Source organism: Lethenteron reissneri, chromosome 31 (genome assembly GCF_015708825.2).
Source record: "Lethenteron reissneri isolate LAM-NWPU_2019-01 chromosome 31, ASM1570882v1, whole genome shotgun sequence".
Taxonomy (NCBI): domain Eukaryota; kingdom Metazoa; phylum Chordata; class Hyperoartia; order Petromyzontiformes; family Petromyzontidae; genus Lethenteron; species Lethenteron reissneri.
In genome coordinates this window covers 7,937,531-7,960,787 of record NC_083809.1, presented here as the reverse complement: position 1 = coordinate 7,960,787, position 23,257 = coordinate 7,937,531, and the positions used below count along the sequence as shown (strand labels likewise).

The 23,257-nt window shown below is 54.9% G+C and overlaps 1 protein-coding gene across 1 annotated transcript in view; it reads left to right on the top strand.

The window, feature by feature from the left end:
- LOC133349747 (histone-lysine N-methyltransferase 2C-like) overlaps positions 1-23,257 on the top strand; it is a 74,588-nt gene that overhangs the window by 32,462 nt on the left and 18,869 nt on the right. The window contains 19 exon segments of the mRNA XM_061563465.1: positions 307-351; positions 1,826-3,901; positions 4,712-4,853; positions 6,470-6,624; positions 7,485-7,775; positions 7,777-9,088; positions 9,885-10,014; positions 11,174-11,240; positions 11,913-11,988; positions 12,600-12,832; positions 13,514-17,059; positions 17,741-17,950; positions 18,350-18,418; positions 18,420-18,515; positions 19,307-19,445; positions 19,858-20,023; positions 20,672-20,880; positions 22,213-22,370; positions 22,583-22,775. Coding sequence (XP_061419449.1) covers positions 307-351; positions 1,826-3,901; positions 4,712-4,853; positions 6,470-6,624; positions 7,485-7,775; positions 7,777-9,088; positions 9,885-10,014; positions 11,174-11,240; positions 11,913-11,988; positions 12,600-12,832; positions 13,514-17,059; positions 17,741-17,950; positions 18,350-18,418; positions 18,420-18,515; positions 19,307-19,445; positions 19,858-20,023; positions 20,672-20,880; positions 22,213-22,370; positions 22,583-22,775 — 9,313 coding nt within the window.

Here is a 23,257-nt window from a genome sequence, read left to right as displayed (position 1 = left end):
CATCATTTTGTAGTTTTCTCATTTATGCAATTATTGCTTGTGTAATTGTAAAGTTGCAATGATTAGAAGACGTACGCCAGGTTATGTTAAATGAGAATTGCGGTTAAAGCACTCTGGATGTACTGCAAAGCGCAAAAACAATACAATAAAAACATGCTAAGTACTATTACATATCTATATAGGAAACTTGTTTCGTGATGATCAACATTTCATGAAAATTTTATATCGTATCGTGAAAATTGATATCGCGGCAACCCTGCACACTAGTGACGTCACTGTAACGTCGTGTGTCACTGTAACCCGTAGGTGTCAATACAGCGTCAATGCAGTGATGTCACTACAGCGCAATGGGTATGTATCGGAGCTATTTGTTTTTTGGTTGCATCTTCCTTTACAGAAATACTTTTAAAAGTCTTGAGTATATTCTATAACGGGTGGATGCTGTTGAAGTACTTTTTAAGCAGCAATAATTGTCTATGGAGAGGATAATAAGGTGCAAAATAATAATAAAGAATCACTCTAAACTTGTGTCGTAAGACCCTCCGCCACCCGACATGGCCAAACAAATTAAATTGTCATGTGTACAAGCGTCTAACACACCAATTATCATTTGTCTCGGCTCACCCGGTAAGTTAAAGAATAATGCTCACTAACCAAATTTCTAAATGTTCTTCAACTTACCCGGGTCTTTCAACAACAATATGGCCAGATCATTACGCGGCCGACCCAATAACCAATTGCGAATTATAACATTGACTCCGAAAACATACTACGTGTTAATTAAAGCAATGAAAGGGCACTTTAGTTTACCCAGGTTAACGTCGCTGAATCTCAAGACTTTTTAGGGCCCTTCATTAAGATGTTTTGGGGTCTGTTCTCTTTTATGAACATTTTGACACGTGGGAGAAAATTTACCCAGGGAAAAACCCACTCTTAAGAGGGGGAGGTAAGACTAATGTCCGCACAGATAGATTCAAAAATCCATCGCAGCACTGCCATCTCTTGCCGCTTCACGGCCCAAGTCAACAACAACTGGTATTCCCAGTTTCCCATCCACGTACGAATCGGGCTCATCCGTGCTTAGCTTACAAGATCTGACAAGATGGGATGAATTCACAGATGAGTCGGTCATAGAAAAATGGATTGATCGTGTTTGTTGTCCAGGTATAGCCAGTTGTGGGAATGTTGTCAGGTGATACAATTAGTTGGTAGTTTTTTGCCACTACAAAGACACGGATGTATTTTGTCTTTTAAAGCAATTCATGTACAGTATGTGCACTAAGGTTGCCACGATATGGCGATTCTATGTTATAACGTACGTTATAAGGTCCATGATAATGGTATCGTCCGTTTTGCAATATGTCGTGGTATTGTTATTCACTTTTGTTCATTTCATTTTTTCGTAAATATTTTGTTTCCCGAAATAACAAACACGGTGATGAAAGTTGTAAATAAATTTACAGCGTGGCAGTTATATGATGCCATTGTATTTCCAGCTCATGTAATTGTTTGATTACTTTTAGTGTAACAGACAATGTGGGATTTATATGCATTATAGGTTGGCATTGATTACAAAGACTTTACTGTAGGCGCATATGTTGATTGAATTGCAGTTAATGAACTGAAAGCAATATTCATTCACACTAGGAAGTATAGCAAAGCACACACAAGGAATGCAATAGAAATGTGAAATACAATTACAACATCACAGGAAACCGATATTGCAAGAACTTTAATATCCCATTGCACCTTAGCGTGCGAAACGATTTCGCGGCAATCGCAGCATAGACGCTCACGCGGTGCGCAATTATCGTCTCCGCTGCAGCAACTGCGTCTGCAGAGCAAGCAGCAGGCGAAGCTGGAGGCCACGCAGAAGCTGGAGCTCGCCAAGCAGGAGCAGCAGAAGATGAGCCTCCACGGGGAGGGCGCCGGCGACACGGAGGCGGATGGCGCAGCTACGGCGCCGGCCTCGGAATTCCCGGACGGCGAGAGCTTCCGCAGCCCCAGCGCCGCCAGCCAGGCCGAGCCGGCCCGCAGCCCCTTCGCTGGCGACGGTGGCGGTGGCGACGGCGTCGGCGGGGGGAAACTGGCGCCGTTCTCCCCGCGGCCGCTGTCCAACCCCAAGGGGCTGAGCCTGGACGACGTGTTCGTGAAGCCGCGAGCGCCGTCGCAGCCGCGCGCGCCCCTGCAGCCGCCGCCAGCGCACGAGGGCTTCCCGCAGGCCGTCGGGCGCCCCCACAACGAGCTCCCGCCGGAGTCGGGCTCTGGCTCCCGCCCAGCGTCGCCGTGGGACCCCTACCCTGGCGCGGCCGAGGCGCCTGCGTCCGCTCCCGGTGCCGCGACCGCGCCGACGACGACGGCGACGTCGGCGCCGACGCCGCCTTCCGCCGTCAGGAGACACTCGGCGCCGCACCTGGACCCGTACGGCAACCCTCCCGGCACACCGCGCCCCGTGGGGACGCTGCCGGTCGACTCCTACTTTGCGATGCCCAAGACGCCGCAGAGGAAGGAGGAACCCGCATTCCGGAGAGGGGCGGGCGAGCAGTCGCCCCGCGCCGCGGCACTGTGCGATCCATACGCTAAGGCGCCTGGCACCCCGCGGCCGTCGCCGATCGCCGAACCCTACTTCAGGGCCGCCGGGCCGCCCCGGCCGTTTGAGACATTCGCCGAGCCGCCTCTCCTGTCCTCCAGGCCGGACGAGCTGCCGCCGCAGCAGCAACAGCAGCAGCAGCAACAGATGTTCAAGGCGCCCTTCCCGGCGCCGCAACAGATGCCTTTGCCCGTCATGTCGCCCAGCGGTGTTCAGCAACCTCCACTCGGGCAGCCGTGCCAGCCGCCTATGGGCGGAGGATACGCGCCGTCGCCGTCCGCGATCCACGGGTCACCAGTCCGACGACCGCCCAGTGCCACCGAGCACTACGCGCAGCAGCAGCAGCAGACACTGCCCACGTCCCCCTACGGACAGGCGGCGGGCGCGCAGGGAACGCAGCCACCTGATCCATACGTGCAGGCACCCCACGCGCCACGGCCCCTTGTCACCTCCGACCCCTATGCTCAACCGCCGGGGACACCCCGGCCTCTCAGTTCCGACCCCTATGCACAGCCACCCCACACGCCAAGACCCTTGACCTCCGACCCTTACGCGCAGCCGCCAGGAACGCCGCGGCCCATGACCTCCGACCCTTACGCACAGCCGCCGGGAACGCCTCGGCCCATGACCTCCGACCCCTACGCACAACCTCCGGGGACTCCACGGCCCATGACCTCCGACCCCTACGCGCAACCTCCGGGGACGCCTCGGCCCATGACCTCCGACCCCTACGCGCAACCTCCGGGGACGCCGCGACCATTTGCGGCCAACCCCTACGCCCGCCAGCCGCAGTCGCAACCCGCGTTCGAAATGTACGGCGACGGGCAACCGGTGCCCGGCGCGCAGTTCGCACCGGCGGCTGGGGTGACGCGTCAAACGAACGTCGAGGGCAAGTACTCGCAAGCGGCCACCGCCCCTCCCCGAGAGATGTTCTCCCCGCCCACGACGCCGGGCGTCCAATCGCAGGCACAGGCCGCTGCCGCTGCCGCCGTGGAAGCGTTGGAAGCCGGCTCGCGCGACATGTTCACGCCGCCGCTGGCGCTTTCAGGCGATTCCGTTCAAATTCCCGGCCTCGCTTCGCCGACGACAACGCCCGGAGGGAGTGGTGCGAGGAGCCTGACGGCGGCAGTCTCCGCGGCGTTGGGGTCCGTCTCCGGCACGGGTCCCAGTGCGATGGAGATGGCACAGGCGAAGGCACGGGGCGGCTCGCCGTGCATGCCGAGCGCGGTGCACATGGCGCAGCAGCAGGGGATGGCGCCCACACGGCCTGACGTGCTCCCGCTGCAGGGGATTCTGGGACAGCATGGCGCGGTGGGTGATGTGGTATCTCTTGTGTTGTTGGGCTGACGTAGGTTGTGTAGTGGGTTTCACTGGAATGATCGGTACGTGGTGATAATGCTTGCTGTGACGATAGTAAAGATACTGGGGGCGCACCGAATAGTACTTTATACTATTTGACCGACAACATTACTTAGGTATTCTATGAATTTTTATTTGAAGCCGAATATTATATATATTTTTTTAAATTAGCTGCCATGTCTCTCTGTCTCCCTCTGTTACTTTCTCTTGTGTCTCTCAGTTGTCTCCCCTTTTCCATATGCTCGTGGTGGGGGTTATGCTCTGCACTGCTCTCCTCACGTCCCGCCCCTCCTCCGCCATGGGCTGTTGTGGTCATGTAATTGCTTTGGCCCTTGGTGCTCACTTTTGTATTCTTCATTCTATTTAGCCGAATACAAATACTAAACACACCGCTCGTATTTTGCCACATTCTGAAGGGCAGAGCATATATTCTGTGATGCCCTAGATTTCACGAATATGAAATCGGTGATTATGGTCATGCTTCGTGTGTCATGCTTCTTGTGAAAGATCGTGGTAATAATGAAATGTTAAACTTCTTTCACACCATACGTAGCCAACCGTGCTAATCAGAGTTGCGGGGGGATGGACAATGAAAAACAACTAAACACAAAAAGCAATTCTAAAGAAATGTTTTCAATCTAGATAAATCTAGATTGATAGATACATCGAGATTAGCGATGCTGACTTTGCAGTCTTAACGATTAACAGGCGGCACCGATAGCGCTAGCGGCGATTCGTGAAACGTGTGCCGTTGTTTTACAGCAGAGGCCGCAGCCTCAGGGCGCCGGTCCGCAGGAGACAGGGGATGCCGGGAGGTGCCGGGGTGATGTTCTGGTCATCGGACACCACCTCCCCTCAAGGACAGCCCATGAACAAGCCTCCTCCACCTTACCCGGTACAGCAGGTGAGATTCCCGCATAGCCAGTGCCCGAGGTGCGGGATAGCCTTGCTCTCTCGCACCTTGGCATGAGAACAAAGTTGAGAGCCCGAATCGACCCAAGAGGGCTTTTAAGCGAGACTAAAAGTGTTTTCCTTGATTTATCCTGGAAGAATCCGATGAGCTTATGGAGCTATTTTTTCACGGATGTCCTGTAGGGGCAGGTCAGAGAGAGTTACAGCAACAAAGGATACCAAAGCTGAGTGCAAAATAGAGAAAAGTCACAAAAAATTAAGAAATAAATATACATAGTTTCTAAGTGCAAATTGCACAAGTACATATATTCCTGCCGATTTGTCAACACCAAAAGCAAGCCTTGGGGCAATGCAGGAAAACAACAACAAACACTGTCCTGAACCACACCAAGACAACGCACGGTCCCCCAATTACATTGCACATTCAAATTGGATATGTCAGTCATTTAACACTGGTGTATATACGTACAGGTGGAGTAAGGTGCATGCTTGGAATTGCATTGAGAAATAGAAAGGGGAACAGATGGAGTGAAGCATGTCAAAGCGGAGATGTCATTGTTGACCGTTTAGAAAAGCGGGGAGTGGGTTTTGAGGGAGCACATGTCGTTATAAGAGAATTGATGACCGCAGTTAGAGACTTAACGATGGATTGGCAACCAGGGCAGGGAACACTGCCCCTGAGAGTCGGTGTGCCGTGGAGATGGAACGATTTAATCATCTTGCGCAGGCGCTCAATGGATTTTTGCACCGCAAGGTGCGAGAAATGGCAGCGGCTTTGGGGAGGTCTGGCTATTGATCATTCAGTCGTATACTCGCCTACAAGCCCGTCCAAGGACGGGTGTATGGCAGTAAATCTGAAACATTCAAGCGAAAAGCCGACCGCGACGTGATATTCATTGCATCCATTCGTGTGCAATTTGTAGGGCCGCGGTGACACAGACCTATTTCATTTAAAGGTTATAATCCCTTGTTCATCATGACGGAGATTGCGTGTTGTGAGGGTTCTTCCTTTGTAGTGTGGGTTGTAAGGGGGAGGAGGCGCCCCCCCCCCCACCCCCATGTCGAGTGACATTACCTGCTCATGATTATTAATGAGGGGGGGGGGTTCATTTGGAGGACGTCACCTGGTCATGATTGTTAATGAGGGAAGCTGTTCGATGTGGAGTGCCGTCACTTGCGCATGATTTTTAATCCGGGGGTCGGGGGGTTGGGTGATCCATGTGGAGTGACGTCACCCCCTCATGGTTATTGGGGAGGCATGTGGAGTGACGTCACGCGCGTTACACACAAATAGACATTCTTGGCTCATTATATTAGTTATTGACCACGCGCTGATATTTTCGATTGATTTGGTGAATATCTTCAGTTCTGGGGTTTCTCAACTTGTGTAAAGATCATAGGTAGTACATAGTCCACCATGAACACCATACTTTGCTCCTGTGTTTGGTTTCTAATAAAAATGAACGCATGCTCGTTGAACCCATACCGTACAACAAAACATTACTCCGAGCAAGTGCTGTGACCGACCTGACGGACGATTGAACTTCCTTGCATACTTAGAACATCATCGTGCGTCGTATTTACTGCCGTGGTGTCTGTGCCATGCAGGGCACAATGCCGGGCTTCCGCAACCAGCAGCTCATGTTCAGCCAGGTTCCTGGCCGGTTCATGCCGGGCGTCGCCGGGGGCAGCCCCCGCTCCCCGTTCCCCAGCCCGGAGAGCCCGGGGGGACTCACGGCGGATGCCGCTCATCTCAGACAGAGGTGACAGTTTGGCGACGACCCCGCGCCTGTCCGTGTGTTCCATGTGTCCGTGTGTCTGTGTGTCCGTGAGTCCGTGAGTCCGTGAGTCCGTGAGTCCGTGTGTCCGTGTGTCCGTGTGCCCGTGTGCCCGTGTGCCCGTGTGCCCGTGAGTCCGTGAGTCCGTGAGTCCGTGTGTCCGTGTGTCCGTGTGTCCGTGTGTCCGTGAGTCCGTGTGTCCGTGTGTCCGTGTGTCCGTGTGTCCGTGTGTCCGTGTGTCCGTGTGTCCGTGTGTCCGTGTGTCCGTGTGTCTGTGTGTCTGTGTGTCTGTGAGTTTTGGGAGCGGTGCCGCAGTGGTTGGCGCGCGGGGTTACGGACCCGCCGACACGAGTTGGGATATCTGGCCGCGGCAGCCAACATGGCTGTGCAAGTGTTATCTATTCGGCACTGGGCCTTTCTTCGGTCAACTCATGTTCACAAGTTAATGATGTGGGGAGATCAAGGCGGCTTGGACGTGGTCCTGGACACACCTTTTGTGCACCTTGGCACCCTTATAAGTGAATTGCTAAGAGCACCTGCCCAAAGTCTATAAAGAGTTGTTTTGTGGGGAAATGGGGAGTTTTGGTGGTTTGTGCACGTACAAATGTTGCACTGAGCACAATGTGAACAAAACCACACAAATTAGATGTAACAACTGATGAGCAATACCAACAAGATGATAAAAACGCATCAAAATGAATTAAATTCTTGAATAGAATCGTGACCCCTGGATGGTGACATCATGAAATTGCTGTGGGGGGGGTGGTGGGAGTATTCGGGTCTGGGTGGGTGACGCCGTTTTAGGCCGATCTGTCGGCTAACGCCTTGTCGCGTGGCACTTGCAGGGTCGCCGGCTCTGCGGAGATGGCCTACTATACCACGCGCGTGGGCGGCTTCCCAAGCCCCCAGGCCGCTCAGCAGTCGCCCTCGAGCCTGGCACCGCGCTTCCCGGGGGAGGCCAGCAGCCTACGGCGCTCCATCTCGCTGGACATGAGCAGCCCCGCGTCCCACTCTGCCCCTCCGGCCCCACCCACGGGAATGCCGGGGGCGGCGGCGCCGCCCGCCAACGGGCAGATGGCCCGACCTCCCGTCGCCTTCCAGCCGCACGGCATCGCAGGCCAGATCATGCACCAGGGCCAGTACTACATCGAGCTGAGGCACAACCCGGCCATGCGGCCTCGCCTGCACTTTGGCGGCGGTGGCGTCGGCGTCGCTCCTGCCGAGATGCAGCAGAGGGCTGAGCAGCAGCAGCACCACCAGCAGCTTCAGCAACACCAACCGCAGCAGAACTGTCTCCCAGTCCCGGCACAAGAGCCCGTTGCGCAGACATGCGCCGACCAAAGCCTGGCGCCGTTCATTCCCAAGCCGTGCCTCACCACCATCGCTGGCACTGGTGGGGTTATTGGAGGTGTCCAGCAACAGCAGCCGCTGCCACCAATGCAGCAGCACCACCAGCAGCAACAGCAGCCGCCCCAGGCTTCTCCGCTTGCAACGTCGACGGCGGCGGCGCTGGCGGCCGAGCCCTGCACGGACGACAAGCTTCCGGAGATGGTTCCAGCGGGCGGCGCCGAGATGGACGAGGCGCTGGCTGCCCACAAGGCGCTGGAGGACGACGTGGACCTCGCCAACCTGAACCTCGACCCCGTGGACGGCAAGGGCGCTGGCGACCTGGACACGCTCGACCACCTGGAGACCAACGACCCGCACCTCGACGACCTCCTTAAGGCTGGCGAGTTCGACATCCTGGCCTACACGGACCCAGAGTTGGACCTGGCTGACAAGAAGGACATGTTCAATGACCTGGCCCTCGCCGACCCGCTAGAGGACAGGATGGATGAGCACAAAAAGCCGGTCGACAAGGAGGAGGAGGAGCAAGAGGGTGGATTGGCGGCGGGGTCGAGGACTGCAGCAAGCGAGCAAATGGCGCAAGCGGCGGTGGATCGCGAATCCGACGAGAAGACGTCGCCCGACCCCGCGCGTACAGCAACCGGCGTGAAGGCGCCGACGCCGCAAGCGCAAGTTGCGGCGTCAAAAGAGTCGCAGGCGGCCAACATCGAGATGGTGGAAGCGCAGAACAAGAGCAGCGGCAGTGCCGTCACTCCCACCGAACCAGCAAGCGTGCCGGAGAGCGAGAAGGCTCGAACCCCTGATACGGCTGCGAGTGGCGACCGTGCAGAAGATGCCAACCCCGTGAAGCAGGAGCCTGGCACGGCCACGGAGAAGTCGCAGGAGGCGGCGCCCGACGCTCTCCCACGAAGCTCCGAGGCTGTCGCGCCAGCTGAGAAGGCCGAGGGAGCGGAGGCGGCGCCGGAGTCCGCGGGAGACGCGGCCGGACAGGCGGAGACGGTTGCTCCCAAAGACGAGCCAGAATCCGGCAAGGGTGGCGAGCAGGTCGGGGCGCAGCCAGATTTGGCCTCTCAGCGACAGCAAGGATTCTTTGCGAATTTAGGTGAGTGCCGGGGATTTGTGTGTTTGAAACGTTGAGTGTGTGGGATGTGTGATCGATGCCAGGATTGTGTATGTGTGTGTGTGAGATAATCTGTGTGAGGTGTTGGGTGTGCTCATGGTTGCTGTGTGTGTATTTGGTTGACCCTCTGTTTTGCCAGGATTGTTTGGGTATGTCTGAGATTGATTGTGAAAAGGTAAATGTTTGTGTGAGTGAAATTCTTGGTGTGCTTATGTCTGTGTGCAAAAAGCAGTGTTGTTTATGCTGAGTGGTGTGTCCATGAGATATCAGATGTGCCTTTTGGTACATGTGTGTATGTGAGATGTGCTGGGTAAAAAGTGACATTGAATACATTTTTCTGACAATACAGGAATTTTGATAGGTGAAGCTTCAGATGAATGTACATACAGAGTAACATAATATTTCAAGCAGCTATGTTTACCATTTCTAGAAATACAACATTGGAATACCATTCATCTAGAATGACAATTCAGATGAAATCCCAGTGATGAGAACATATCCTAGTTAAAAATGTGGCATTGTCTCCCATTGAAATCAGTTGGGGAAAATTGTCTCCGACAGAGGGGGAGAGTGATCCCAGTGAAACTACAGGGTGCTTTGTCTCCAGGCTGCCATAGGCGAGCGTAACCCTACCCGGGCTTTCTTTGCCCTGACCACGGAGAAACATGTCTCCTCCGATCACCCGTGCCAATATCATTGACCACACGCAACCCTGCTCAACTTCCGCACTTATATATAAACATGCTCCGTCTCTCTCTTTGCGCTTCCCCTCCCGAAGATTTTGACAAGTTCGCCACCGATGATATAACAGACCCCATAGCCAAGGCCAAGATGGTTGTGCTGAAAGGCATCAACAAAGTCATGTCGCAGGGCTCCATCGGCGGGCCGTCCATCAACGTCGCCAACAGGTGGGCGGCACCCTGTTGTGTCGATGTGTGTGTGTGTGTGGTCAAAGCAGCGCTGCGTAACTTTGTAACGTGAGTCGCGCACACGGGGAGAGCTGCGGCGTGTCACACTCGCCCGCCTGTAGGGCGTTGCTTTTTTTTTTTAAATCCTTTATATTAAGTTCACTTGCTTGCTTGCGCGCTTACGACCGTGCAAATCTTTCGGTCGTTTTTTAATCCACTTCCCGTGATCCAATCGAGCTGACATTTTGCACACAGAATCGTTGTGCGTGACAATTTATTTTCGTGAAAAAAATTTTCCTAAATTTTACACTTTTTAGGAAAAAATTAATTATATTTAATTACCAATTGCTTAATTGTGGCAGGCAATCATCTGACCCATAGGTGGCAGCCATCTCAAGCCAGAGGACGGGAGGACTCGAGCCGCCATGCATATAAATAATTTATAGTGAAAAACTTTGTTTTTACGGGTTAATTTTTTTTGGCTGCTTCCTGGTGTTGCTGCAAAGGCATGTGGCTAAGAAATTTGGCACGTGGTTGTCGCGCCGTCAGAAGAACGTTTCCGGATAAAAACTCCACAGAACCGCTTCAGTGCTTTGTTCTTAAATTTACCTCTCCCCGCCAACACCAGATGTTGCTCTTTAGCGGCTAGTTCACTGCATGTCAAATCATATTCGTCAATTTACTCTTGAGCAGAGTTGGCCCCGATTTAAGTGAGAATACGATTCTCGTAAGAGTCATTATTCAGTACAGCCATTAGCCAAGACCTTCAGACATGCGAGAGGTGATCAGATTCTAGCAGCGTATCGCCCTGTGTCGGAGCGAGGCAGATGACAGTCCTGAAGTGACTGCAAGAGAGAGACTCCTGTATCCAAAACAAGGGAAAGGGTCGTACTTAATGCCCTGCAAAGGTTCTTATTGAGCATACCAATTTGTATTTCAGTGACAACCCATACATGATGATAATTTTTTATGCAGAAACTGAGCTGTAACCACCAAATCACTATTTTTAGAACCTGATTTAAGCACACATGACTGGTTTGCATTGGATTTGACGCACTCAGCGGCGCCAGCTCACTGCTTGTGACCGCCCCGACCCACCCGGCCACTTCTGTGCGACGAGTTGAAGCCGCATGCGTGCTGTGCGTGTGTTTTTGTTCAGATCCGTGTTCCCAGGGGAGGCTGCCTCTGGCTCTCCAGGCCCGCAGCAGGGCATGCACACCTACCAGGTAAAGCATGCAAAGAGTTCAGTGCCCTCCATCTGTCCGATCATTACAGATTTTGTTTTGCGTTGCGGGGAAAATTATTTCGAGTGACGAATTGCCACTAATTGCCGCGACTTACCTGTCAGGAAAGCCTGCAGTGCTGGCAGTCATCAATTTCTGAATCTTGTCATCGATAGCGCTTTGGACCAGATGACCTGGGATGCGCCAGATGTCAGGAGATATGGAGGGGTTGAGCTTCAATGTTGCTTTGTTGGGCCACTGCGATGCATAACAGACTGTCGGGTGAAAGAGTGGGCAGCAGAGTGCAATGCAGCAAATGTAATTAGTTCTTTGTGATATTGTGCTCCCAAGTCTATGCTCCCCGCATTCACCAACATGCATCAACCGGCGTGGTCAGATAACCGCTGCAACCTGCATAGCATGGGAAAGGCCCTAATCCAGCAGTGGATTGACAAAAGGGGCTGTCACATTGTAGTGAGGTGCCCGCCCGACGACTCGGTGGGGGAACAGAAAAGCTCGCGAAGGTTTTTCACAAACCATTCAGTGAATGGCGAGACATCCTAAAGCAGGGAGGAGCTATCCTGCATGGCACTCGGCAAGGCCTTGGTGGGTAAATGAATGACTTTGATTCACCACTGATGGGAGCATCCTCTGGTCCTGTGTGCGCCGCCGCAGCAGCAGGAGGAGAATGGGCCCGGAGTGCTGCCAGTGTCCAGACCGGCGCCTCCCGCTTCCGACCACGGCGTCATGAGTGAGTCTTGCCCTCCTCACCACCGCCGCTTCGCCTGCACCCGCACGTTAACTCACCGCACGAGTGACAATATGCATTCCATACAGTTAATGTGTGTGTATATATATGGGTGGGTGGCACTGTTGTTTGAGCAATTGGCTCACAATCAATAGGCCATGGATTCAAATTCAAGTCAAATCCAAGGCCAGCTCAGCCCGTCACCGCTCGAGGTCTACAGGATAAGTACCGCTTTGTGGGAAGTCAACAATGGAGTCTTTGCAAGCTACACAGGGTTTGGCATGGTTACTAGTAAACATACACACGTTAGCGACATCATATCGACTGTTAAGAACGGTAAGTGGGCGTGGGCAGGACACATCGCTAGAAGGTTTGATGGCTCGTGGTCAAGACTAATGCAAGATTGGCAGCCCAAAGGAGGGAACACGCCCGAGAAAATGTGAAGACGGAGCAATGACATTGTCAAATGTAGATAGGGAGGCCTTCAATGTGGCTTGTTACAACGGCGGTCATGGGTATTGCAACATGATATCAGGTCCTCCGCCTGTATCGTCAACGACCACTGCCACATCACCACCACGTCTGCTCCTCACCCCCCCCCCTCCCCTCTTTAGAGGATGACGAGCGGCAGGCGTACGAGGAGTGGCTGCTGCACACCAAGACGCTGCTGGGGATGCAGCACCGCGCGCTCGAGGAGCAGGTGGGCGCGCACCGCAAGTCCAAAAAGGCGCTGTCGGCCAAGCAGCGCACGGCCAAGAAGGCGGGACGTGAGCTCGCCGACGCAGACGCCGAGCAGCTGAAGCACGTCACCGAGCGCCAGTGCCTCGTGCAAAAGCAACTGCAGCAGGTGGGTGCTGGTGCCGGCGGTCAGTAGGATGGGGGCGGGCGGACGATTGTGTGGGTGGATGTGCGATTGGGTGGGTTGGGTTCATGGGGGCGCGGGCGGATGATTGGGTGGATGGGGGGGGGGGCTGGCGGGCAGACGATTGGGTAGGTGGGTGGGTGGGAGGCGGACGATTGGGTGGGCGATTGGTGTGTTGCGTGCGTGGACTGAAGATCTTGTTTTTTTAAATGTCATCTTTTTTTTCCCCCTCCCAAGTTTATCCCAATCTGTGCTATTGGTGGATCTCCTGCAGAACAATGTTGATTCTTCACGTGAGAAAACAGTTCCCGGAAGTAGATATCACAGAGCTACTACTAAGATCCCTTCTGATATAATTATATCTTATTTAACGCATTACCACTGCAGTGGTGTCACTATGAAAGTATCTTCAAAGTTTTTGCCAAGAACAATGCTTATACAGTAAATGGTTTTGGAGAGCCCATGACACATGGCCTTGCATACGTGTTCACAAGATCAAAGGTTGTTTTCGTTTTGGATTACGTCTTCGTTTTGTTTGGGGATGAATCAACCAGATTTGTGAGTGCAGGGTAAAGTTGCTCTGAGCGGGGGCGGCCAGTAACGTCGGTTGTTTTCGCTGCAGTTATTTCGAGTGACTTTTTACGTCTCCCTTCTGCCCTCTTGCAGGTCAAGAAGCAGCAGAAGGAGCATGAGGATCTCATCGAAGAGTATCGCACAAAGCAACAGCACTGCACAGGGACACAGGCGGCTGGGCTGAGCCACACGGCCGCGTCGCCCTTCAACGCTCAGCCTGCAGGCGCTGCTGGTCCACTGCCTGGAGGTCACGTGACCCACAATGTCGGCGTTATGTCGCAGCAGCAACAGCAGCAGCAACAACACCATCACCTTCAGCAGCAGCCCCAACAGGTCGTGGGCATGATGCATCAGGGGCAGCAGCAGCAAGGATCTCCCATGATGCATCAGGGTCAGCAGCAACAAGGATCACCTATGATGCATCAGGGTCAGCAGCAGCAAGGATCTCCCATGATTCATCAGGGTCAGCAGCAGCAAGGATCTCCCATGATTCATCAGGGTCAGCAGCAGCAAGGATCACCCATGATGCATCAGGGTCAGCAGCAGCAGCAAGGATCACCCATGATGCAGCAGGGAAGTACCATGATGCATCAGAACCAGCAACAAGGATCTCCCATGATGCAGCAAGGAAGTACCATGATGCATCAGAGCCCGCAGCAGGGCTCTCCCATGATGCATCAGAGTCCGCAGCAGGGGTCTCCCATGGTGCATCAGAATCATCAACAAGGTATTCCCATAATGCACCAGAATCAGCAGATGCATCAAATTCGCCAGCAGCAGCCCGCCACTCCTGCAATGCATCAGGCTTTGCAGAAAGAAACTCCCATGATGCACCAAAATCGCACACAGGGAAATATGATGCTTCAGCCTCAGCAGCAAACAACTCCCATGATGCATCAGGCTCAACAACCATCAGCTCCCATGATGCATCAGGCTCAACAACCATCAGCTCCCATGATGCATCAGTCTCAACAGCAAGGAACTCCCATGATGCATCAGGCCCAACAGCAATCGACTCCCATGATGCATCAGGCCCAACAGCAATCGACTCCCATGATGCATCAGGCTCAACAGCAGTCAACTCCCATGATGCATCAGGCTCAACAGCCAGGTACTTCCATAATGCAGCAGGGTCAACAACCAGCCACTCCCATGATGCATCAGGCTCAGAGCCAACAGCAGCATCAAGTGCCACAGACAATCCCACCACACAACCAAGGCGCCTCCACTATGCATCAGAATCAGACGCCGCAAGGCTCTCCCATGATGCATCAGGCACAACAGCAACACCAGAATTCCTCTGTTGCTGCTCAGCAGCAGAACTCTGTGCAACCCATGATGCAGCAGGCTCAACACAACCAGGGCCCTCCCATGATGCACCAAGCCCAGCGGCATCAGGACTTGCTGACGTTGCATCAGAATCAGCAGGTACAGAGGTCTCCCATGATGATTCAGCCTCAACAGCAGCAGCAACAGCAGCAGCAATCTGTGCCGGCGTTGCCGCAGCATAACCAAGTAGCTACCACAATGCAGCAGGGTCATCCGCAGCAAACGGCCAGTATGATGCATCAGAATCTGCAGCAGAGGGCTCCCGTTTTGCAGCAAGGAATTCATATGATGCCCCCCCAGGTCCAACGGCCAGGCATGTCAACAATGCACCAGGTTAAGCAGCTTGATACTTCCATGATGCATCAGGTGCAGCACCAGGGGATGCCCGCAATGCATCCTGGTCAGCAGCAAGGAGTTCCCGCGATGCATCAGGGGCAGCCGCAAGGGGCGACCGTGATGCAGCAGGGTCAACATCAAGGAATGGCCGTAATGCAGCAGGGTCAACAGAGGTTTCCCATGATGCATCAGGCACAGCAGCAACAGGCAGCTTCCTTGATGCAGCAGCAGCAGCAACAAAGGTTTTCTATGATTCACCAGGTGCAGCAGCAACAACAGCAGCAGCAGCAAAGTCAGACACACCCTTCCATGATGATGCATCACCCGCAGCAACAAGGTGCTTCCGCCATGCAGCAGAGCCAGCAGCAGAGGTTCCCCATGATGCAGCAAGCGCAGCAACAGCAACAGCTGCAGCAGCAGCAAGGAGTTCCCATGATGCAGCAGGCACAGGCGGCAATGCCCCAGGGCCATCACGGAGCGGCCATGATGCACCAGCAGCAAGCAGGTGTTGTCATGATGCACCAGACGCAGCAGCAGCAGCAGAGGCTGACCATGGCTTCTCCGTCACAGCAAAACCTTGCCATGCTCCCCCAACAGCAGCAGCAGCAGCAGCAAATTCGTATTGCCATGATGACACAGCCCAGGCAGCGGATGGGACTACCTATGATGCAGCAGCAGCAGCACCAACAGCAGCAGGGAACGCCAGCAGTGCCACAGCAGAGCAGTACGCACGTGCCGCTCACGTGGACCACGGCGCAAGGTGCTGGGCCAAACCGCCCCTTTGTCTTCCTGAGGATGAGGCTACCGAACAGCGGTGGTGGCGGTAACGTGCAGCAGCAACAACAGCTGGGCCAGCCAGCGCCGCTGGGAGTGAGCGGCGATGCGCCGGGCCAGCCCACGTCAGCCTCGCCACAGATGCCCGAGGGCTTCCAGGATTCCAACGCGCAGCTCATGCAGCAGAACTTTGGCAGGCAAAGAATGGTGGGACCAGCACCGGCGAACACCTTGGTAATGCCTCACCAAACAATGCAGGTGCAGACGTTTTCTCTGCAGCAGCAGCAGCAACATCAGCAGCAGCAACACCCTGGGCACCTTCGTAAATTGGACTTCATGATGTCGCCCTCGCACAATCCATCGTACGCTCAGGATCCGGCTCAGGCCTCCGCAACCGCTGGTGACGCTTCTGGAAACCCCGGGGCCGGCAGCATGGGGCTGATGCCTGGACCGACACCGCCGCAAATGCGGCAGACGTCCCCTTCGGGAGCGGCGCCGCAGTCTGCCGCCGCGTTCACCCCCTTTGACGGCAAGCCCAGGATGCACCAGCTGTCGCCCGTGTACGCCGGGGCAGTCTCGCCGCTCATCCAGCTCTACTCGGACATGATCCCCGACGAGAAGGGCAAGAAGCGGAAGGTCCGCAAGAAGACGGCGGGCGGCGGCGACCCGGCGACGGAGCCCTCGACGCCGGTCTCTGAGCTGCCGGAGCTGCACTTCTCCAGCGTCCCGTCGACGCCGACGCGCCCAGACCTGCAGTCGCCGTGGGAGGGCAGGAAGGAGTTCGACCGGACGGCGACGCAGTACAGGGCGGGCGAGACGGCGTCGGCCGACGGCGTCCGTCGCCCGAGCCTGACGCCGGACGGCGGCGGCGCGTACTCGCTCAAGGGCGGGACCGTCAAGACGGAGGTGCCGGCGGCGGGGGCGATGGTGGGCGGCGCCGCGCAGTGCTTCGACGGTGCCGACGGAGGAGGGGTTGCGTTGATGGGCCCGGGCGGCCTGGCCAACTCACACGGGTCTGGGCCGGACGGCGCTCTTACGCAGAACCCCCGGGTGGACCTGGGCCACCAGCTGCTCAAGAAGCTGCTGCAGACGAGGAATCCCGCGCTGGTGTCGGCTCAGGCCAGCCTGGGCACCGAAGACAAGGAGCACGTGATGTCGCAGGCTCAGCAGCAGATGTGCGCCATGCCCAGATACGTCGAGGTGAGATTCACGATTCGTGTCGGAATCTATCTACGGTGTGTGTAAATGCTGTCCTATAACCGGGGGGGGCGGGGGGCATGCTGGAAAGGGGTGAGAGTTGGTGCCTTCGTGCCACCTGAAAATGTGTCATGCATCACATTCTCACGCATTAGAAATATTCACACGGTCACGCGCGCACACAAGAATACCCGGCAAGTGCCCGCACACGTAATTAGTAACTACCCCTCCTTCCACATACAATGGTAATTATCCTATTTGCGATGTGTTGCAATTACAATGTAAATAGTAACTTCGACTTACAATGTATTTGTAATTTTCATATAATTGACCCCATGTCTGACATTTGCACTCCCCCAGTGGGGAGCGGTAATGTAACAGCACGCCGCGCCACCAACCCAGCGACCCGAGTTCAATTCCCGCTCACGGCCATCACCAGTAACGATTATATGAACTGGTCCTGGGCCTCCCCAGTTCAACTCAGCCTCAAATGAGGACCTGGTGTGTAACCATTTCCACCTGGGAGACAAAGGCGGCCGTGCATGGTGCTGGCTACCCACCCCCTCGTGTGCTGTGTCAGCCTTCATATGCGCTCGCTAACAGCACTTGCCCCAACAGTCTGTTGCAGGCTATATGGGGGGGAATCTTTTGTCTTTGGTACGACCCGGTCCGCGTGCTCCGCAGGCGTCCGTCACCGGCGGGGTCCACCTCAACGTGAAGATGGGTGGCGCCGGGGACACCGACTGCGACGCTGCCAAGAGGCAGCTGGAGCTGAAGGGGAAGCGCGTTGGGCACCGGGGCGCCGACTCGCCCATCCGCAAGCGCAAGAAGACTGAGGACGACCACAAGGACATCGGCATCGGCAAAGATGCCATCATCCGGCAGCTGCAGCAGGTGCTGGCCGCGCCACCACGCCGAACCCCTTTCCATGACCCACCAACCCAGCGAATAATTCGAGGCTTGAATAATTGCTCGTTGCATTGAAGTATTTCTTGAATTGTGTCGCCAGTGTGGCTATAAAGCCGGCTCCACGCCTGTGTGTTTCAGTTTGCGTAGCTTGGCAGGACCCAGCTGAATCGCTTGTAGATGGACGACACTTATGTTTATCTACATTATCCGCTTCACTGACAGTTTCCGGCAGATCGTTCAATTGACGTTGGAGCTGGACTGCTTAAGCAACGCCCGGCCAAAGTGACCGCCTCTCCACCCAAACCGTACCCCCCGTCCCCCACCCCGTAACGAGGCAGGGCTGGCGCTGACATGGGACGGTTTGTTACTGCCTCTGGCCCACAGCTCCCGCTGCTGCCTCTCATGGAGCCGGTGATCAAGGTGAACTACGAGCTGTTCGCACCGTTCGGCAGCAGGCCGCCTCAACGGGGCCTGCACTCAGCTGCGTGGCGCCTACGGTAGCGCCCTGCTGGAAGGCGCCACCGACTACTACACGCAGCTCCTGTGCGAGGTGCGGCACGCTCCCGTTGACAGCGTGCGGAAGCGCTCGACGATGTTTTATCTTCATCCTCCGATCGTCCTCGTGCAGCCATCCATAGTCGTCCAACCATCTTTGTCCAACTCACCGTTACCTCTTGGTCCGCCCGTGCTACCGTGATCGCCTTCCCGTCGTCATCATCCTCGTCGTCTTTTGCGTATCCTCCTCTCAACGTCATTTATTGATTGTATTCATTTGTCTGCCGTCCAACTTTTAACCCTTTCGTCGTTTCTGTCCTGTCCTGGTCTCGGTATGTTAATTATCGTTGTCATTCTCCCATTCGCCTGCTCCCTCTCTCCTCCGCCACCTTTCCGCCATCTTTCCTGTCACTCTGTCAACGCCCTCTTTCTTTTTTTCCTTTTCTCCCCTTGTTCTGCTGTTCCACCTCCACTTTTACCTCCCATGACCCTCTATCTACTCGCCTCCTGTCATGATCCATTTATTCGAATCAACTAGCACCACCTCTTCCTCCCATCATCATCTTCATGTTCCACCACCACCACCTACTGTCAATGTTTTTTTTGACATTAGCTTCCTCCTGCATCTCTCTTTGTTAATCCACCTCCTCATTCCCTGCTGTTCTGCTTCTAACCCTGCCCGCACCTCCTTCGTGTGTCATGGACGACCTGAATATGCGTTCCACCGGTGAGAAAAGATTGGACTTTAGATCTCCCGTGTGTTTTTGTGTGTGTGTGCGTGAATGTGTGTGTGTATGTGCGTACGTGTTCGCGTGCACGCACGCCTCCCCTCACCTCCCCGCACAGAAGAACGTCAGTGACCCTCCGACTCCGCCACTGTCACTGCCCCCGACTCCGCCGCCCGGGACCCGAGTCAAACTCCTCAACGGGTTCGCGTCCAGTGAGGAGGTTCCGTCCAAGCGCGGTGGCTTCCTGGGTCCCGAAGGTGAGGACCCCCACCCCTTGCCCCCCCCCTCCCCCCCAGTCCCACCCCCCCCTCCCTCCCCGTGTGTACGCAGACACTTGCAGTCACGCGTGTGCCCGCTGTGTTTGACAGGTGCACGTTCACTCGTATTTGCTTACTGGGGGCTCTTCAATGGTCAGGAGCGACCAAATAAGGTTTAGGTTCGTTTTGTCACAGGTTAAACCCATTGGGCAATTAATATGCATCATGGACCTATCTACGATTCGTACAAGTCTATGTATATATGTATGTTGAGCTTTTTTAAGCACCGTACGTAGCCAACCATGCTAATCAGAGGTGCGCGGGGGGAAGGACAAACAAGAACACAAAAAGAAGGCTGATCACTGCTGCCGGTCACCGCTGCGTTGTGCATGCGTCTCTCTCCGTGCATCAGTGGCTGCGCTGGAGCTGAGCCGTTTCCAGGGAGCGCCGGCGTCACCGTCTCGCGCCGTGGCGCCGCTGCTCACGGGGCTGGACGCCCGCGCAGCCGTGGCGCCGCACTGCGTGGACGTGCCCGCCTCCCTCCCCACGCCGCCACACAGCCACCCCGAGGACGGCCGGTACGGCGGACCAGCTCGCTCACTCACTTGCTCAATGACTCGCTCAATAACTCGCTCACTCACTAACTCGCTCCACTCACTCACTCGCTCAATGACTCGCTCGCTCACTCAATGACTCGCTCACTCACTCGCTCGCTCGCTCGCTCACTCGCTCACTCACTCACTCGCTCGCTCGCTCAATGACTCGCTCACTCACTCACTCGATCAATGACTCGCTCACTCACTCGCTCACTCGCTCAATGACTCGCTCGCTTTGTCTCAGTGTAAATCCCTCCATGGTCTTGCCCCCACCTTATCTTGCTGTTCTCGTCCCTTCCTACCCCGTCCCGTCCCGTCCTCTACGCTCCCAGTCGCCGCTGTCCCTCTCTGTGCCTCCATCGTCACGCTGTGCCCAGTCTCGCGCTCTCAGAGCAATCTTCGCTAATCTGCTTTCGTTCCTCCTGCAAAATAACCCCCATCTCTTTATACTGCTACCATATGTATGTATGTTGAACTTCTTTCTCACCGTACATAGCCAAACCTTGCTTATCGGAGGTGTTGGTGCCGTGCCAGCCTTCATTAGGTGCTACTCGCTGACAGCAGTTGCCTCAACAGTCTGTTAAAGGCTCAACGGGGGAACTTTGTGCGTGCGTGCGCGTGCCTGCCCAGGCTGCTGCCGGAGCCTCGCGAGGGCCGTGAGTCACCCGACGGCGCGGTGCGGGCGTCGTCGCCCGACAGCGTGGTGCCGGCGTCGTCGCCCGACAGCGTGCTGGGACCCGACGAGCCGTCGCGCTTCCCGCACCTGTGGGACGGCGCGCCCAGCCCCGAGCGGGGCCTCTCGCCCGTCATCCCCATCCTGCCCAGCTCCACCAATCACGGTACAAGAATGTTTGTTTACACTGGAGGAGGAATCCGACGAGCTATGAAACTCTTTTTTCACAGATGTCCAGTAGGGGGCGGGTAAAGAATGTATAACAAGAACCCATTTACGTGACTTTACCGAAAGACCCAAGAACGTGAATTCCTGCAGTCACGAAAGCCAAGTCAAGATTTACCCTTTCTGGCAATGGAACAGGTGTCAAGATCTTCTTGGTTATTTCGGTAAAGTCACGTAGAATGTAAATAATAAAATAAAAAAATAAAACATAATAAAATAATTCTCACGACATTTCGGCCACAACGCAAGCAGCCGTCCTCAGGTGAAGACCAGGTCTGTTGGGGAGACAGCATCTGAATTCATTCGGACGCTATTATTTTATTATTTCCATTCTACGTGACTTTACCGAAAGAACCAAGAAGATGAATCCCTGCAGTCACGAAAGCTTTAAATCGAAAGGTGTCAAGATGTAAAAAAGAAACAGACAGAATCCTTATTCAAGGAATCATGTCTGCATTAACCACACGTACTTGTGGTGAACATGCAAACAAAAAGCATGCTCTGATAATATATGCATCGTCTTTGACACTGATTGATCCACACCAGAGACAGCTTTATTTTGAGCCAAAAGGCGAACAGCACAAAGACAAAGAGCGTTACAGACAACAAACAAAACAGAGACACGGTAGCGGTGCAACGTGTACAGGAAAGGCAAACAAAGCAGCCAAAAACATACGAATAAAACAAAATCGTCCTCATCCTACCCGGCAATGCCCACTAAGGTATTAACTTATTTTTCAGAAGTGCCACCACCGCCGTGACAAGTATGCCTAGCGTAAAAAATGCGTTTCGGTCAATACATCGTTATCCTACTCTTTGGTTTTTTATGTAAATTCACGTAGGAAATTTTTTATAAATAAATACAAATTAATTAAATCACGACGTTTCTGGCGCAATACAAGCGTCCTTCTTCAGGTGGGGACAACTTAGCGAAAGCACACAAGTGTGTCTCAGAGGTGGCTGTGACGAGTAATTATATTGTCATGGGGGGAGGGGGAGGGGGCATGGTGAGTGTGGGGGCGGGGTGTGGGCTGGGAAGGTAACGTTGTGTACCCCGAGCAACTGATTGGAGTTCAAACTGAGGCTTTGTAATGTAGATGGTGGAAGTAGATAAGCCGCCTTTTGTTATGTTGCCGGGTAAATTAATAAAGCAAAATCGTGATCCACGGCGTTTGTCACGAGACCTCCGTCGGAGTGCTGCGCTGACTCTGCGCCTGCGACGCTCTGGCTTTGACTCACTGCTCTGCCTGCTTGCGCCGTGTTCCCTGCTTAGTGGTGGCGCTGCTCGCCAGCCAGCTCGGTATCCCCGCGCGAGATCCCCTCTCCTCGAAGGAGCCGGGCAGGGTCGCGCCCATGTCCGGGGCTCCTTGGGACGTCCGCAACGACAGCTCCGTGTCCATCACGCTCACACTGTCCACTGCAGCCTCCGAGGTCAGCCCCGCCAACCCACTCGCTCGCCGGTCTCGCTCACTCGCAAGTTCACTCGCTCGCAGGCTGTTCATACTGATCGGTGGACAGAGGCGGGAGGGGAATTCGAGAAACTTGCCGATTGTTTTGACTGCAGCGTACGACGCATTAAGTCGCCGTGCTGCGTCCCCCTGTGCCCTGTTGACGTTGTTGTCGTCGCCGCCGCCCGTCGTCAGGACATCGCGGGAGTGGTGGCGGCCGTTGCGGGGCTCCTCCGGGTGAGGATGCCGAGCAGCTACGAGATCCGCGACTCGCCCGCTCTGCCACCCTTCCCCCTGCTCGAGAGGCTGCATGCGGCGCCGGACGCGCGTGCCGGCCGCGGCGGCGGTGGGATCCCCATTCACAGAGGGACGCGGGCACCAGCTCGCAGTGAGTAGCACGGGCAGCGTGCCTCACCACACGCATGGGTGTAGTTGTCTGTGTGTGCGTGTGTTTGTGTCGGGTGTCGGGGGAGCGGTAGCACAGCAGGTTAGTGCGCTGCGCTACGAACCTAGCGGCCCGGGATCGATTCCCGCTCACGGCTAAGACCAGTGACATCTGAACCATTGCTGGGCATCCCCTAGATCAACTCGGTCATGAATTGCTACATGGTGCGGTGTGTAAACATCGCCACTTGATAGACAAAGGCAGCATGGCGTGGTGCTGACCACCCACCCCCTCGTGTGTCGTGCCGGCCTTCATCCATGCTCGCTAACAGCACTTGCCCTAAAAGTCTGTTACAGCTATACGGGGGTCTTTGTCAGGTGTATTGCATATTCTTAGGTTTTTTCGGTAAAGTCACGTAGGTAAAAAATAATAAAATGAAAATAAATCAATTAAATCACGACGTTTCGGAGGCAACACAAGTCTCC